The sequence below is a fragment of the Ipomoea triloba genome, chromosome 12, assembly GCF_003576645.1.
Source record: "Ipomoea triloba cultivar NCNSP0323 chromosome 12, ASM357664v1".
Classification (NCBI taxonomy): domain Eukaryota; kingdom Viridiplantae; phylum Streptophyta; class Magnoliopsida; order Solanales; family Convolvulaceae; genus Ipomoea; species Ipomoea triloba.
Window position 1 is genome coordinate 23,971,551 of NC_044927.1, and position 17,403 is coordinate 23,988,953.

Here is a 17,403-nt window from a genome sequence, read left to right on the forward strand (position 1 = left end):
GTATAACACAAAGGCAATCCAAATCGTAAACCGCATAATATATTTTGGCAGCTAAGAGAATTCATAATCTGAATTGAGAAGCAATGTCAGTAAATGACCAACCAAACTCAGTGCCACTATGAATCCAAAATTAATTTCTTATTCTGTTAGCGAAAAAAAAAAACTGAGATTTGGGATCAAGAATAATTAGAATATACTACTATGTTAACAATACCTGCCAGATATAATGACAGAATTTGCTGTTATAGCGCCCCTTTTGCACCTTCCTATGGTCTCTGCCTCTCCCTGATTTCTCTACGTAGTTCATTGTTATTTCCAACTATAAACAGAAGATTCATCCCATAAGTGCTCACTGATTGAGCAAAAGTTGAACTTTTAGACTTTTAGTTGGCTATGGTCAGTTTATCCACAATCAGAGGGAAGCCATTCACTTCTTTCATAAACACAGACCACATCGGTCTAAAGTATTTCTTCATATTTTTTTTGCTCCATGGTAGTCAAATATCCACTTACGAGAGAAACTCATCTGCAGTGAGTATAAATAGTACTGCTAGGTTCGATCAGTAAACATAATATTGGCAATTTGGCATCTCCAATACCTCCTTCAGCAGATCGCTGAAACCTGTAAAGTGATGATGTTTCTGTAGCATTAGTGCCTACACATTTTCTTCCAAACTTATTTAATATCCTCATCAGCACGATCAATGATGCCGTGTATATGGTCAGCAACAATCCGTGCTACAAGCTCAGGAGAGAACTTGGTCGTCATATCAACATGTGCTTGCTCTCCTTTGGTTTTGGCCTCTTCGTAATTGGTCATTACATGCCTCATTAGCATTTGCAGCTTATCAACAGATGGCTCAGCCCACAGGTGCCCCTTGAATGGCCCTTTTGCAACTTTGCTGAATGTATCAACAGATAACGGGTAGCTATTTGCTTCTGTCATGTACTCGGTTGGCCCTGACCAATTCGTGGAAATCACAGGCAGAGACATTGCCATTGCCTCGACAATAGGCCTACCCCAACCTTCTCCTCTAGATGGCAAAACAAATGCATTTGCCGCCTTGTAAAGCCTTGGCAGATCAACCTGAGGTATATGGTCATCAATCACATAAATCGGAGCCCAACCACAATGGGGTTCTTTCAGATCAGACCTCTCCACATACTCAACAATCTTGTTTCCAAAATCTTTGTCGGTATGATACGGATTAGTCAACAGAAACAATGCAACACCATCATCTCTATCAAACTCTCTCAAGTAAGACCTCAACAATACATCCCATCCCTTTCTATGCTCCCATTTGAAAACACTCAAGAAAACAAACTCCTCTTTCCCCGAATTCGATTCCCCCAACACTAAACTCCCTCTTGCACCAATATCCAAAGGCTCATACTTGCCTGGATCAAAAAACTCCACATCCACAGCCTGAACAACCTTAACAACCTTCAAAGGATCAACCCCACTTCGCGTAAATGTTTCCACATGAAACTCAGTAGGAACCCAAACATAATCCATATTGTTACACCTATTCACATGATCAGCACTAACCCTATCAGTTTCAAACATGGTCCTCCCAATCACAGCCTTGAAATTCTCATACCCAATTGGGGGGCATGGTAGGGTTTCAAATAAAGGAGGGTACCAAGCCCCAGGCTCACTATGACAAATCACGATAGTCTCATCTAGTGTACACTGAGTTTGATGAAGCTCAATTGCTAAATTTCTCATCTCCACTGACAATCCTTCCCAGAATTCAATATTTTCAAGATCCCCGTGTTGCTCAATTCTGAGGCTAAATTTTGGGGATTTCTGATGTTTTGCAAATTCATGTAAGGATAAGATGTATGACCAGGATTCTGAGCTGTACCCGCCTCCTGATAAGAAAGGAGCCATCCATAGCACGCAGTGAGGAGGTGTGGAGTCGGTGTTTGTGTTTGAAGGGGTTTGGTTTGGGGTTCGTATGGTGAGAAAATTTAGGAGGCGTTGTAAAATGTTGGGGTGGGGGGAGAGGATGGATCTTAAGAGGGGGATCTTGTGGTGGTTTGTTTGAGTGATGATGGCGTATGAAATTGCTGAGAAGAGTATCAGGACTGAGAATAAAGTGAAGAGCTTCGAGGTCAGAGGCTTCGGTGGTGATGGTGGCCACGGCGCCGGCCGGTCAAGCTCTTGGCTTTCTGGTGTATTCATCGTAGAGTTGCTCAGTGCCTCTAACACTCAAAGTCGCGATACAAATTAAACTACCAAATATTAATTTAATCTCAATAGTATTAGTATTAGTAAAATGATAGTTTTGATCCACATCTTTAATTCTTATCAGTTTCATTTACATTTTACAAGTTATAATTATTATTTTAATATCAATTTACATCCACAACTACTGTATTATTTTAGTGTCAAAGTGAGATCAATCTACTTTTTTCTCAAGAAACACAAAGAGTCAATATCGTCTCCATTAAGATTTGAACTCACCCTCCTTCATATGGGAATGCAATCGGGTCACTGATTACAACATCTTATAATTTAGTAATAAATCAATTTATTCATGCTCAAATTGAGATCTAAATTTAAAAAGACAAAAACACCCTTAATAATTTCATATTCATTTTGACACTAAAATTATAACCGTGGATGAAAATTGGTACTAAAATAATAATCGTTGATTAAAAATTGATAAAAATTAAATATATAGACCAAAGTTATCATTCTACTATTACTCGAGGGCTAAAATTGGTAAATCCCAAAAGCACTTCCTTTATAGTACGTACCGGTAGATAAAATTACTCCATAGTAACTAAAAAAAAAAAAAAAATTGTTCCATCATTTTTTAGCTCATTTTCTCTTTTATAAAATCTTCTCAGGTATAACTAGGTATGTTATAAACTCTTTATTAATTTAAAATTTTCCTTGTTTTTTATAGTGTTGATTAATACAAATAAAGGATTTTCTTTTTTTTAAGTAATCTCAACATATGATGGAGTTTTTACTTGGTTTTGTTTATGTCTCTTTATAACAATTCTTCTCCGAAGGCTTCAGATGCCAAACCTCATTGTTTTTCCTTGAAAAAATATCAACTATTAGTCTACTTTTAAACTCTGAATGAAGAAAATGAATATACGTGTTTGCAGTAAAGTAGCAATCTGAACACTAGTGCAACTTCCATATTATGGGGGTAAAAAAAACCAAAAGCATCCATTGAAGTGAGCACATTACATTTTTGCACAAACAGGTTGATCATTAAGGGGAACCATGCACAGTAGCAGCAATCTAGATACAAATTACAGCAGCTTTATTCACCATATTAACAAGTGCATCATGTCATAAACGAGTCAACAGAGATTTCAGCCTGTGGTTGTTTCAGAGGACACGGAAGGGTATTATAAAGCAAATTAGCAGACTCTTGCAGCCACCTTTGATCATAACCTATTCAAATCTTTGAGTGGATGCGGCTCAGAGTTGCCTCAATTGACCCATGTGGTTCATCCGTTGGTAAATACACATCGTCCCCAAACTGTAATGTATAACAACATGATGTTTTAGTACAGAAAAAAGCAAAATTTTCCATCTTTGTAAATAGTTTATGTATACAAAACTAAGAAAACTGAAGAACAAACTATCTAATGTAGTTAAGATGTGTGGGGTAGCCTAGTAGTAGGTTCAGTCAACAATATATGAACCCATCAAAACAACTAATGATCATAGTAAAGCCGAAAGCTTATCCAGGCTTGGCTGGCCATTATTATGTTATATATATGCAAAAGTGATTTGGCAATAGTTTACCCGAGACAGATTGCATGCCTTGGTTGTGGGGGGAGGGGGTATACCACTATTATTTATCACTCAAAATTAGCAGAATATAAAGAACCCTACCTTGACAATGGCAGGATTGTCTTTGCTTGACAGGTTCACAGGTAGAAAATGAAGATTTGGCATCTTTAATTGGATTGATACTAATTCAGGAAACCTGAAATCATGACACAACCAAAAGGTAAAATATCTTTACCCTAGAAATATGAAACTCGATCTAATGTGGCTTTAAGAGTAGGTTTGTAGAGTACTAAGCAATTTGCATTATACTGTTTGAAACTAGAGTGAAAATATAGAGAGAACCTGCCAAGAGCCACCTTTGCCATGTCATAGAGTGTACTTTGGACAGATGGACTGTATACACCTTCTTTAGGACAGCCAAAGAAAGTACGCAGCAGAACCTTTTTCACATCCATATACATCTCTGCGAAATAATGGTTCTTCATAGGAACACTTGAGAGAGATTTGAAGGAGTACCTGTTGTTGACCAATATGTTTGGTCATAACGAAAATTCAGTTTCCAAAATCTGTAATAAATGCACAGCAAATAGATACTGCATATCTAACAAACAGGAAATAAATTGGACAAACTTGGTTATTATATTACATTTAGGAAGAAAAAAAATCCTTACCAAGAACTTACCTCCATAATGCTGTGATCTCTGTTGCAAGCATCCTCTCCTGTGTTTCAGGCAACATAGTGTACTTGTCCCTTATGAACCCTTCAAAACCTGACTGTAATGGTTTACCCAACAAAAAGTAAAAGCACATTTCAGTTCAGCAGTCTGGAGTTTGGACACAACATTGTGTGAGAGCAAGAGAGATAGTGAAGTTTAATATTAGTTCATCTGATATCAAAACATCTTAAAGGGGGAAAAACATGAAAAAGCCTATAGAGAATCTCAAAACTGATACTAGTTACCTTTGTTGTCTTCAGCACTGCCAACCCCTCAATACCAGAGGTAACCTGCAACACGCCTGATTTCTCCAGGAAGACTTCCGTAGTATGCTTCTCAGACCCAAGCTTAAAACCTTTACAATAACAAAATACAACATCAGAGAAAAAATACACACAAAGGACACAGAGATGATTCCTTTTCCACTACACAGAACAGCATTGTAATATATTTTGTATTGGATGTTCAACAAGAATTGAATTGAACCAACTGCTAGGTCAAGAGGTATGTCGGTTACCAAACAGATGGAAAGATGGAGCTTTTAAATTTTAATAATAATAATAATAATAATAATAATAATAATAATAATAATAATAATAATGAAAATGAAAATAGAAAAAAAAATTAAAAAATTAAAACCATGGTGACAGCTTTCAGCCCTTTTTGGTTTTAGACATACAGACCCAATCTAGTGACACCCTTTACAACATCCAAGGTCAGGGAAGCTTATAAATTCATAAACTGACAACAACATTCTGTGACTGCAAGCACGACATATATGAACTAGCACTAAAAGATTTAGACAAAAATATTTCCTCTCAGTTGAATGCAACCTCAATCATAAATTATGTCTAGTTTATTATTTCTGGGTTTTAGCTTCACTAGCACTTGAAAATTTTAAGTCTAGCCCAATTGAGTCCGAACCCCATCCCTTGGACTCAAGCTCAAACGCTTGCAGCCTAACTGAAAAGATGAAACCAGTTGTGAATGTTAATTGCACCAAGTCAGCAAAGGCAAAATTCTTGCAATGAGATAAGTGTTTCAAATCTTTTTAGTAAGAAAGTTTCACATGATGTATCATCATCTCTTAAAATGCAATCCTACTGCAATAGAAAATCATTGTCATGTACTCCTATCGATGCCATGTGATTATAATATGACTTCTCACAATATCTTTATTTACACGAGGAGATGATGAAACATTAGGGATGTGCATGGAAACAAATGGTAATCTTCAGATAACAATAAATAGAGAAGTGTACTTAATCACTTTTTACTCATCCTTGAGATATATGAATAGCTTACCATGTGCATGTGGCCGACCATTTATGTTAACACGCTCCCATGGCTTTTCTACTATCCTGATTATTGCAGCAGTGACCTATGGGAAAAATAAATATAAGTAACAGCCATGATTGGTCAAAAGTGTTGAATAAATTTTGCAGAAAAATCAAATAAAGACTATCATTAACAACACCTGAATTTAGTCAACCATTACTGCTTTACATACTATTAGAAAAAGTATAATCAACTAGTCAACCATTAACATGAAACTAATCTGTTTCCTGTATTAAGAAACAGAACAAACTTAGTAATAAACTAGCATAAATAATAGGGGCTTAAATTGTGTAAATTACCTGCTTATAATATGAAGTGAAGTGCTTGGCAAGTTCAATAGCAAAGTCCTCCACTGGGAGTCGCTGGGAACATTCCTTGGCCTTAGCATATACCTGTTCAATGACCCAATTGATATAACTAGATGAGTATAGAACAGAACAAGGTGGCTTGTGCCCCTGGAAAGCATTGTTGAACGCTATAAAATTTATTATTTCTTCTTTCAGTTATAATGGGGATAACTACAGTGAAAGCAAAAAAATTACAGTTGGAGATAAATATTTAAAAAAAAAAAAAANAAAAAAAAAAAAAAAAAAAAAAAAAAAAAAAAGATTGAGCAATCGCCAAATTTATCTGCTGGGCCTCAATGAACCAGAAATATACACTCTCCTGGATCTCCTAAATTACATTAGAAACTGCAAGATGAGAATTCATATCAACTTCATTAACTAGTTTTCTCCTAAATTATATGTCGGTGCAGGCATATAACAAAGCTTCTTATATAATTATACGCCCTTGATCTGAGCTAAGACTATGAAACAGAAGATACTACCTGCCTACCTGGTATCAAAAGACACAGAACTTATCGTGATTATAAATGACTAACTACTTTCAAAAGATATGGCGGTGAATCCGTGATGATCGTAGTCAGATGCACCTTCGTAACTTAAATAAAATCAAAACCGTTCAAATATCTATGAACGCATGATTTCATTTAGAACAGATCAAATCAATCTTGTAACTGAAAATCATACAAAGCAAATCAAAATTCCATAAAAGAGTACAAAATTCGCCAAAAACAGTCTTAAACAATTAAGATCTCATACATACAACCTGATACGCCAAGACAACGAAGCATGAAAGAATAATACGATATCTCAGGCAATCGCAAACTCGCAAATACGCTACCTACAGCGACATTGATTCAGTGAAAGATAGAGGTGTAGAGAGAGAGGCATACAGTGTTCTTCATGGTATCGGTGGCGACGATGTCTGAGTTGTCGCCTGCGACGTAGGCGGGGAGGCAATCGGAGAGGAGGCTTATGCTGACGTTCCATTCGGAGAAGTGATGCGTACCGTCTCCGTCTCTCCATACCCGGCCAACTCTCACCCTTGCCTTCCCGTGCCTCTGCTGCAGCTTAAATCCGTCCTCCATTTTCACCCCAAATTAGTTAATACGGAGTATGTTACAACCAAGACACAACTTTGTATGTATATAGCTTGATCGTTTTCCGGCCAGTGGTTTCCAGCTTCCTGTGGGCCATTTTAAATTGGGAAATGCACTTTATGATGTCATTGATGTGTATCAAAAAATTATTTTATGAGTTTTAGTACTGTGTAATAGGATCCAAATCTATTTTGACGTAGTTTATTTACTTACTAAATGTTCACTATTTATATACAAATTGTCAAATTGTGAATATTTAATATATAAACTGTGAATATTTAGTATGTAAATTATGTATTTTAAACACGAATTTACACTGTAATGTGGACCCAGATTTCATAATAGTTCACCCATATCTAACTCTTAAATTCAATTTCATCAATTATACTTCTTGATGTGTTAAGTATGGATAGAATATTTTATTTTGTTAGTCCATGAAAAGTTATTTACATCTAAAATTTGTGAAAAGAAGTAAAAGTTTAGAGTAAAATTTATGAATACAAATAGTATTTTTTATATTTTATTATGTCACATAAATATGTAATTTTCCATGTTTAATGTATCACGAGTATCAACACAATTAATAAGTAATAATTGATATAAAATAATACTGACGCATGTCACGTATAACATTAAATATTTTATTAAAAAATATAGTTCAAATAGCATTTTGTTTCCTATGGTTATGAACATATGACAATTTTGGCCTTTTTGAAAATATGTGAAACATTTATTAAAAATTAATAAGAAAAAGTGTTAAATAGACCACTAAACTTCTTGCTTTCGTGCAATTAGGTCACTAAAGTGCGCAATTGGACCATTAAACAAGTAAAATTTGTGCAATTAGAATATTTTTACAAAAAAATTCAGTAANAAAAAAAAAAAAAAAAAAAAAAAAAAAAAAAAGATTGAGCAATCGCCAAATTTATCTGCTGGGCCTCAATGAACCAGAAATATACACTCTCCTGGATCTCCTAAATTACATTAGAAACTGCAAGATGAGAATTCATATCAACTTCATTAACTAGTTTTCTCCTAAATTATATGTCGGTGCAGGCATATAACAAAGCTTCTTATATAATTATACGCCCTTGATCTGAGCTAAGACTATGAAACAGAAGATACTACCTGCCTACCTGGTATCAAAAGACACAGAACTTATCGTGATTATAAATGACTAACTACTTTCAAAAGATATGGCGGTGAATCCGTGATGATCGTAGTCAGATGCACCTTCGTAACTTAAATAAAATCAAAACCGTTCAAATATCTATGAACGCATGATTTCATTTAGAACAGATCAAATCAATCTTGTAACTGAAAATCATACAAAGCAAATCAAAATTCCATAAAAGAGTACAAAATTCGCCAAAAACAGTCTTAAACAATTAAGATCTCATACATACAACCTGATACGCCAAGACAACGAAGCATGAAAGAATAATACGATATCTCAGGCAATCGCAAACTCGCAAATACGCTACCTACAGCGACATTGATTCAGTGAAAGATAGAGGTGTAGAGAGAGAGGCATACAGTGTTCTTCATGGTATCGGTGGCGACGATGTCTGAGTTGTCGCCTGCGACGTAGGCGGGGAGGCAATCGGAGAGGAGGCTTATGCTGACGTTCCATTCGGAGAAGTGATGCGTACCGTCTCCGTCTCTCCATACCCGGCCAACTCTCACCCTTGCCTTCCCGTGCCTCTGCTGCAGCTTAAATCCGTCCTCCATTTTCACCCCAAATTAGTTAATACGGAGTATGTTACAACCAAGACACAACTTTGTATGTATATAGCTTGATCGTTTTCCGGCCAGTGGTTTCCAGCTTCCTGTGGGCCATTTTAAATTGGGAAATGCACTTTATGATGTCATTGATGTGTATCAAAAAATTATTTTATGAGTTTTAGTACTGTGTAATAGGATCCAAATCTATTTTGACGTAGTTTATTTACTTACTAAATGTTCACTATTTATATACAAATTGTCAAATTGTGAATATTTAATATATAAACTGTGAATATTTAGTATGTAAATTATGTATTTTAAACACGAATTTACACTGTAATGTGGACCCAGATTTCATAATAGTTCACCCATATCTAACTCTTAAATTCAATTTCATCAATTATACTTCTTGATGTGTTAAGTATGGATAGAATATTTTATTTTGTTAGTCCATGAAAAGTTATTTACATCTAAAATTTGTGAAAAGAAGTAAAAGTTTAGAGTAAAATTTATGAATACAAATAGTATTTTTTATATTTTATTATGTCACATAAATATGTAATTTTCCATGTTTAATGTATCACGAGTATCAACACAATTAATAAGTAATAATTGATATAAAATAATACTGACGCATGTCACGTATAACATTAAATATTTTATTAAAAAATATAGTTCAAATAGCATTTTGTTTCCTATGGTTATGAACATATGACAATTTTGGCCTTTTTGAAAATATGTGAAACATTTATTAAAAATTAATAAGAAAAAGTGTTAAATAGACCACTAAACTTCTTGCTTTCGTGCAATTAGGTCACTAAAGTGCGCAATTGGACCATTAAACAAGTAAAATTTGTGCAATTAGAATATTTTTACAAAAAAATTCAGTAAATTCGAATATATTACTAGCATGTATGTATTAAGAGTGACATTTTCCTCTACCATACTAGTTGGGAGTCAATATTGAAATGTTTTTAACTCAAATTGAACTTAAAAAAATAGAAAAATGTTATAACTACACATATTGTACTTGTTTGATTGTTGAATTGCACAGTTTTTAAGTTCAATGACTCAATTGCACAAAAGTGAAAAATTCAATGGTCTATTTGACACTTTTTTCAAATTAATATGGTAATATTTGAAGCTAATTCATAAGTCTAAAAGGATGTTTGGTGATTGCGCAACTTCGTGATTTATCTTTACAGTGACTCTAGGGTGAAATCTTATAGGCTTAGATTAATCCGACAAAAATAAAATCACCTAAATTTAAAAATAAAATAAATATAAAGAGTTCTACTGCATGAACTATTAACTTTATTCTTAGTGTGAGAATGAATTATAAGTTACTGTATTTTTATTCTATAAGTCTCATTGAAAATATAAATATCAAAATTTTAAGTGAGATAGTAAAATTTAAGAATTCAAATAGGAAATAGTAATATTTTTATAAACAAAAAAGTCTTCTCAAATACGGAGTAATAATTAAAGAGAAGAAGGCATGGACAACATAGATACTGTATACGTTTCTTATTCGAATGCTATGGTACAATTCTGACCATAATGAAGATTTATGCGTGTCAGTAAATAACTTCTGTACTTTCAAACTCACTTATTCCACAAAGATGGGACGTCTAGGCTGATTCACATCTTCATCAACAAAAATACGATGTGATTTTTTGTGGGGACAATAGAAAATTTTGAGAGATTTGTTGTGGGGACAAAAATAATGTGGAAGAGATTGAACAGTGAGCCTCATCAAAGAAAAATAATAATAAAAATTAACACACGTTCACTGGGTGCGTTTTTATGTATTACAGACAAAAATCCTTTAAAATGTATCCCTAATGACGATGCTATAAGTGATCAAATTTTATTAGAGAAACAAAAATAATAGATAAAAATCATGACCCCCGTTAAAGACACTAATGTGACGCTTTTCTCAATTATGGACAAAAATAAAAATATTTTGAAAACGAGACAAAAATAGGAAAAAATCGTTTCGGACATGTGTTTGAGGTCAGAAACGCATGTACCATTTGCATTTCATTTTTAATTTTTTTTCGAAATACAATATCCGAACGCAAGTGGGACTTGCGTCTGATGTTTAAAATACGATAGACGCAAGTTCCAGTTGCATTTGGTGTATTCCAGTACATTGGAGAATACGCACGTGGGAGATGTGTTTCTCGTATAATATGAGAGACACATCTCCCACATGCGTCTTGCATTGCCGGTGTATTCAAACGCAAGTGGGAGATGCGTCTCACTTGCATACTCCAACTTTTTGCCGATCTAATTATTCGAGAGTGGTGCAATTGTAGATTTTTTTTTTTTTTTTTGCAACTTTATGCCAAGTAAAATTGTTGCAACTTTTTGTAAAATTGTTGAAACCACTAAAACTTATGACTTATATATGTATATGAACTATCAAACATTTTGTACTCAGATGTCATGTAGTGACTCTTTTATATGGGAGGTCATGAGATCGAGCCTTAGTGTGGAGGCAAAAAGTGTTTGGTTCATATACCTATCTAAAATCATAAGTTTTAGTGGTTTCAACAATTTTTATACAACTGCACCACTCTAGAATAATTAGATCGGCAAAAGGTTGGAGTAGGTGATGCAATACGCATGTAAGAGATGCGTCTCTCATATTATACGAGAAAGGCATCTCCCACGTGCATATTCTCTAATGTACTGGAATACACGAAACACAACTGGGACTTACGTCTAATATCGTATTTTAAACGTCAGACGCAAGTCTCACTTGCGTTTGGATACTGCATTTAAAAAACAAAATTTAAAAGCGAAACGCAAATGGGACATGCGTTTCCGACCTCAAACGCATGTCCCAAACGATCTTTTCTTATTTTTTGTCTTGTTTTCAAAACATATATTCCTATTGTTGTCCACGATTGAGAAAACAGAAAAAACGTCATATTAGTGTCTTTAACCCCTATTATATTAAGCAATCAAAGTATGTCGGTAAAAAATGAGAGTACATATAAAATCACTCCAACATTTTTTTTTGGTAGGTCACAACATCCACATTTTCTTAATAACCTTACTAATATATATATATATATCAACTATATTTTAATTAATCTAATCATTTTAAATCATAATTGTACTTAACTCATCCAAATTTTAATGAAATTAATAATTAAAAATATTTATTACTAAAATTATATATTACATCAAAAATTATGTTACATTTTTTAATAATAACAAAATTAAATAAAAATAAAATAATGAAAATCCAGTTAAATTAAAACAAAAACAAAAACAAGAAAATGTTGGTGGCCATGACATTAGGGATGAAAAAATAAGTTAGACTGGGTTGAACTTTGAATAAATTAGGCATGACTTACTATGAGAACTTGAGGCTCAAGTCTATATGTAGTTTTTTTAGGTCCAATACTAAGCTTACGATAGAACCGGCATAGTTTGAAGCCTTTTTAAAAACTTATTTAATATGTAGGTCATTAAAGAGACTTTATTGTAAGATTTAAACTAGTATTTTACTCGTGCGATAGCACCAAAAAAATTATGTTATTATGAATGAATTAAAAAAATTAGAAAAAAATAAAAAAGATATTAAAATGAACAATATAATATTATAGTTAGACTTCCATATATTTGGTCAAGTATCCATTTTCATAGCATACGAAATTAAAATTGAAATTGAATTTATATATGGTTAATATAGTTTCTAATCATGTACATATTTAGATAAATTTTACATAATTAAATCAATGTTGGAAAATAGTGAATAAATCCATAAAAAATATAAATAAATATAATATATATTTATACGAAAATAAGTAATTTAATTACATAAATTAATTCCAACCAATTTTGGTACAAAACCAAAATAACACACACACATATATATATATATATATATATATATATATATATATATATATATATAATCCATAACAAATGCCACAATAATAGTATACATAAATAAATTTTAAATTAAAAAATACAAATTGATTGACCCAGAACAAATAGGGCCGTTTACAGCATTCATTGAAGCCCAACCACAATTTTATATTTCAAATAAGCATTCTGATTATTTGGGCCTAAAAAATATTAATTTTGTTTAATCCAAACACCACAAAAAAACCCCAGCCCCAAAACAAACTCTAACCCTAGCCCGCATTATCCATTCGGTCACCACTCAGACCGACTGCGCTCCATCTTCTCGCCTCCGGCCGAACATCCTTCGCCAAACCGTCGTGCTCCTGCTTCTCGCCTCTCGCCTCTCGCCTCAGCAAATATCCATTGCCGAACTTTCTTCGCCAAACCGTCGCTTTATCTTACCTTCTACGTTCTGTCACGGCTGGCGATCTTTATCCATGGCCGAACTCCTCGAGATCTCTCTGAAAGAAGTAACTCCTCTCGTCTAAAATTGTAGGTTCGATCTTTTTTCCTAAAATTGTATTTTTTAAGATCTACAAATTTTAATGTGATTTACTGACTCTTGCCTACAATTTTTTTTTAAAAAAAGTTTTCAAGAACCTAGATCATAGTGATAATAATCAAGAACCAAGAGCATAGTTTTAAAATTGTTTATATAAAATTGCTTTACAATTAATATTTGTTTAAATTTATTCATCCCTGGCATATTATTGTACATGCATAATCTTTTTGGTTCGTAAACTAAAATATATGTAAAACCCAGATGCATTAAAAAATTTTAACATTCATGAGTCATCCATTGATTTTCCCTATTGAGTTTTTATGATATTTTGCTAGAAATACTCCATTCATACTGAAAAAAAAGTCTGTTCAGAAAATATTTAAATACTTCTACTGTTAAGATTACATTTTCTGACAAATTTTATTGTCCAAATGTAAGGTATTTTGATTGTAATACTCCATTCTAAATTTTCAGCAATTTAAACTGCATAAAAAAGAGAAAATGAAGATTTAATCCTGCATAGGGATTTTATCCTAAACCCTACTGTATAATTTTGCTTTTTATAAGGCTAAAATATTTAGCTTAATAAAAAATCTTAACAGTTTCCTTACTGGCTGGTACTAGCATTGCATATGTGATATTATCCATCGGAATAAGAATCCTAGACCGCCCCATATTGGGAGTCCTGTTATATTATACTCCCTCTGTTCCATTTTACCTGTCCTATTTACTATTCATTGGTCAAACCAACTCTTCCTTCTTTGCTTATTTTCTTTAGTAATTTTTTATTATTTTTAAATTTAATTTTCTGTGTTTAATAGTACTTTTAATGTAGTTTCTAAATATATAAATTTTATATATTAATGGTAAATTTAATAATATGAAAAATTGGATTAAAAATTACTTCAGTCAAGCCTTGTTAAACGAATCAGACATCCATTTTGGGACGGAGGTAGTAACTAATAAGCCCTAATCTTGCTAATATTACAAGTGCTAAGTCCAATCCTTATCGAACTCTTTTGTAGCTTTGTGTTGAGGGTCCTTCTTGGGCTTTCTTGATCCAATTGCTTTCTTGGGCCGGTCCATGTAGTCCAGGCCTAGTGTATTATCCATCATATATATATATGTTTTTTTTTTTGGCAGAATCGTAGACTTTAGCAATTGCATATTTTTTTTTGTTGAGTTTTTCATAGTGTTTGTCTAAGTATGGATTAAAGAATAAATTTAAATATAAATTGAAGTTCAAGTTCTACTTCTTTACTGTTTTTATTTTGAATATCTATATAGAAGAAGAAGACTAAGAATAATATATTAATAACATTACCTACCTTGTGAGAGCATAATGAAGAAAAATATACACAGTGAATACATATCTTCTTTCCTGGTTTATTAAATTTACAGTTAGCATTTAATAATACAGACCATGCCACCCAAAATGTATTACTCATTACTCAATTTGTTATTTGGTACTCATACCCTTCATTCATTTGCTGGAAGTCTTATCATTTATCCATACACAAAACTATGTTGCAAGTAAAATCATTTTGGTATACATACCCTTCTTTGTGGTTAATAATATTTTCTTTCCATTCTAAAGCTATGTACATTAATTCATTTTTCATGTATTCAAATGAATACTTAGGGTCCGTTTGGAAAGCAGGAAAATGACGTTTGGAAAATGTTTTCTGGAAAATGAGTCATTTTCCGGAAAACAGTTTAATTTCCAGTGTTTGGATGTATTATGAAAAATTGTCTTTGTGTGTTTGGTTCATTTTCTGGAAAATGAATAGAATTGTATAATTAAACATTGTAATTGTTTTATTTAAAATATAAAAAAAATTATAATAGTTATTAAAATAATGGTATTTAATAAAAAGAATAGAATTTATTAAAAAAATAAAAATAACAAAAATAAAAAATTTTTAAAATAAGGTAGCAAAGGTTTCCAGTGGTTTCCTCACCTCCTTGGTCCATGGTCATGGGTGATATGGTTTGGTTTTGGTTGAAAACATGCGATACATTTATTTTGGCGATTCCGTAAAATGACTTACGGAAAAAAATTTCGTAAGTCATTTTCCGGAAAAATGAACTGATTTTCCTTTGTCAACGGAAAAAACATTTTTCGTTGACCATATTTTCCGGACGTTACCAAACGCAGAAAACTCGAAAAACATTTTTCGGAAGTCATTTTACGGGTTACCAAACACACCCTTATTTGAATTCCGGTGACCAAGAGAATTGATCTTCAACGAAATCTCATTATGACCAAGTAAGTAGATTTGTATTTTTTGTGGGAAGTGGTTTGACACCCCTCCTCTTTTTCTTGTTGATTGTCTTTTTGATAATTTAATACATGAAGTCTTTTATCTCAAAAAGAAAAAAATTTTACCATTTCATTAATTATTTTTCTATAAATGTGACTTAAAAGTACAAAACCAATCCCTTGTAGGCAACATAACAGACACAAATGTGTTTTCGCAAATTCTCGTCAACATCGTCTTCCATAGCCTGCTGCATTCGATCGCTTTCCAGCTCCCCACTCCCGTGCATCTTCCACACCACCAACCATTTCAAAGAAGAACAGCAAGGTCGGGAACTCGAAGTTGATCAACACACCGTTACAAATAGAGCCTACTGGACTAGGAAAATCCACAAGCTCTGCTCTTTTGACCGCAATGTCGACGAAGCTCTTCGCCTCATCGATCAGCTCCGTCTCTACGGCTACTGCCCCGATTCCCTCAATCTTAGTAGCGTTATCCATGCTCTGTGTCATGCCCGCCGCTTCCCCGAAGCTCACCGGCGGTTCTTTCTTGCTGTTTCCGCCCATTCTAACGTGAATGAGAGCACTTGCAATGTTATCATTGCTCGCTTGCTCGATTCGCGGAGCCCTGAATCAACCCTGCATGTTATTCGCGCTTTATTTCGCGAAAAACCTGAGTTTGTACCTTCTTTGATGAACTACAACCGTTTGATGGATCAATTTTGCGCTTTATCAAGGCCTAGAGATGCGCACCAGGTGTTCCTTGAAATGAGAAACAGAGGGCACTGTCCCAACGTTGTTTCGTACACGACTCTGATCAATGGTTACTGTGGAGTCGGGGAAATTGGTGACGCTTGGAATCTGTTCGATGAAATGTCTGAGCGTGGAGTGAGTCCTAATGCATTTACCTACAGTATTTTAATTCGTGGGGTCCTTAGAAAGAGGGACATTGAGAAGGGAAAAGCATTGATTGGGAATCTTTGGGAGGTAATGATTGGTGAGGAGGATATGCATGTTAATACTGCAGCATTTTCTAACGTGATTGATTGTCTATGTAGAGAAGGGTTGTTCCATGAAGTTTTTAGGATTGCAGAAGATATGCCTCAAGGAAAGTGTGTAGTTGAAGAGTTTTCTTATAGTCAAATGATTGATTCACTTTGTAGGTATGGGATGTACAATGGGGGTGCTAGAATCATTTATATAATGAAAAAGAGAGGATTCAAGCCAAGCTTAGTAGCGTATAATACAATAGTACATGGAATTTGCAGAGAATGTGACTTTTTCAGGGCTTATCAACTATTAGAAGAAGGGATTCAGTTTGGATACTCTCCCTCTGAGTTCACCTACAATCTCTTGATAGAGGGTCTTTGTTCTGTATCTGATCTTGACAAGGCGAAGAACGTTCTGAACATCATGCTAAATAAGAAAGTTGTAGATAGAACTAGGATTTACAATATATATCTGAGAGCTATTTGTCTTAATGATAATCCAACTGAGCTGCTGAACACACTTGTTACCATGCTTCAAACACAATGCCAACCTGATCTTATAACCCTTAATATCGTGATCAATGGTTTCTGCAAAATGGGAAGAGTTGAAGAGGCTCTGAAGGTGCTGCAAGATATGATGAGTGGGAAGTTTTGTACCCCTGATGTAGTGACCTATACGACAGTCGTTGGTGGTTTGCTGGAAGTTGGGAGGGATGAAGAAGCTCTACANTAAGTC

At 33.8% G+C, this 17,403-nt stretch overlaps 3 protein-coding genes across 4 annotated transcripts; 1 reads left to right on the forward strand and 2 right to left on the reverse strand.

Annotated features, from left to right (window-relative positions):
* Positions 1-15: 15 nt before the first annotated feature.
* LOC115998182 lies at positions 16-2,232 on the reverse strand. Its single transcript, XM_031237675.1, has one exon. It carries the CDS (start codon positions 2,186-2,188, stop codon positions 677-679), a length of 1,512 nt encoding a protein of 503 aa, XP_031093535.1. The 5' UTR covers positions 2,189-2,232; the 3' UTR covers positions 16-676.
* Positions 2,233-3,126: 894 nt separating this feature from the next.
* LOC116000078 (uricase) lies at positions 3,127-9,054 on the reverse strand. 2 transcript variants are annotated; one of them, XM_031240097.1, is made up of 8 exons: positions 8,801-9,054; positions 6,120-6,212; positions 5,788-5,863; positions 4,728-4,837; positions 4,449-4,540; positions 4,109-4,282; positions 3,869-3,962; positions 3,127-3,509 (listed from the first exon to the last, which is right to left on the reverse strand). In XM_031240097.1, exons 1-8 carry the CDS (start codon positions 8,993-8,995, stop codon positions 3,426-3,428), a joined length of 918 nt encoding a protein of 305 aa, XP_031095957.1. In that variant the 5' UTR covers positions 8,996-9,054; the 3' UTR covers positions 3,127-3,425. The 2 variants fall into 2 exon arrangements, with proteins under 2 accessions (XP_031095957.1, XP_031095956.1); XM_031240096.1 differs by lacking the exon at positions 8,801-9,054 and adding an exon at positions 7,058-7,306.
* A 4,105-nt stretch (positions 9,055-13,159) lies between these two features.
* LOC115999557 (pentatricopeptide repeat-containing protein At3g18020-like) lies at positions 13,160-17,400 on the forward strand. Its single transcript, XM_031239398.1, has 3 exons — positions 13,160-13,408; positions 15,577-15,687; positions 15,868-17,400. Exon 3 carries the CDS (start codon positions 15,886-15,888, stop codon positions 17,398-17,400), a length of 1,515 nt encoding a protein of 504 aa, XP_031095258.1. The 5' UTR covers positions 13,160-13,408; positions 15,577-15,687; positions 15,868-15,885.
* Positions 17,401-17,403: the final 3 nt, after the last annotated feature.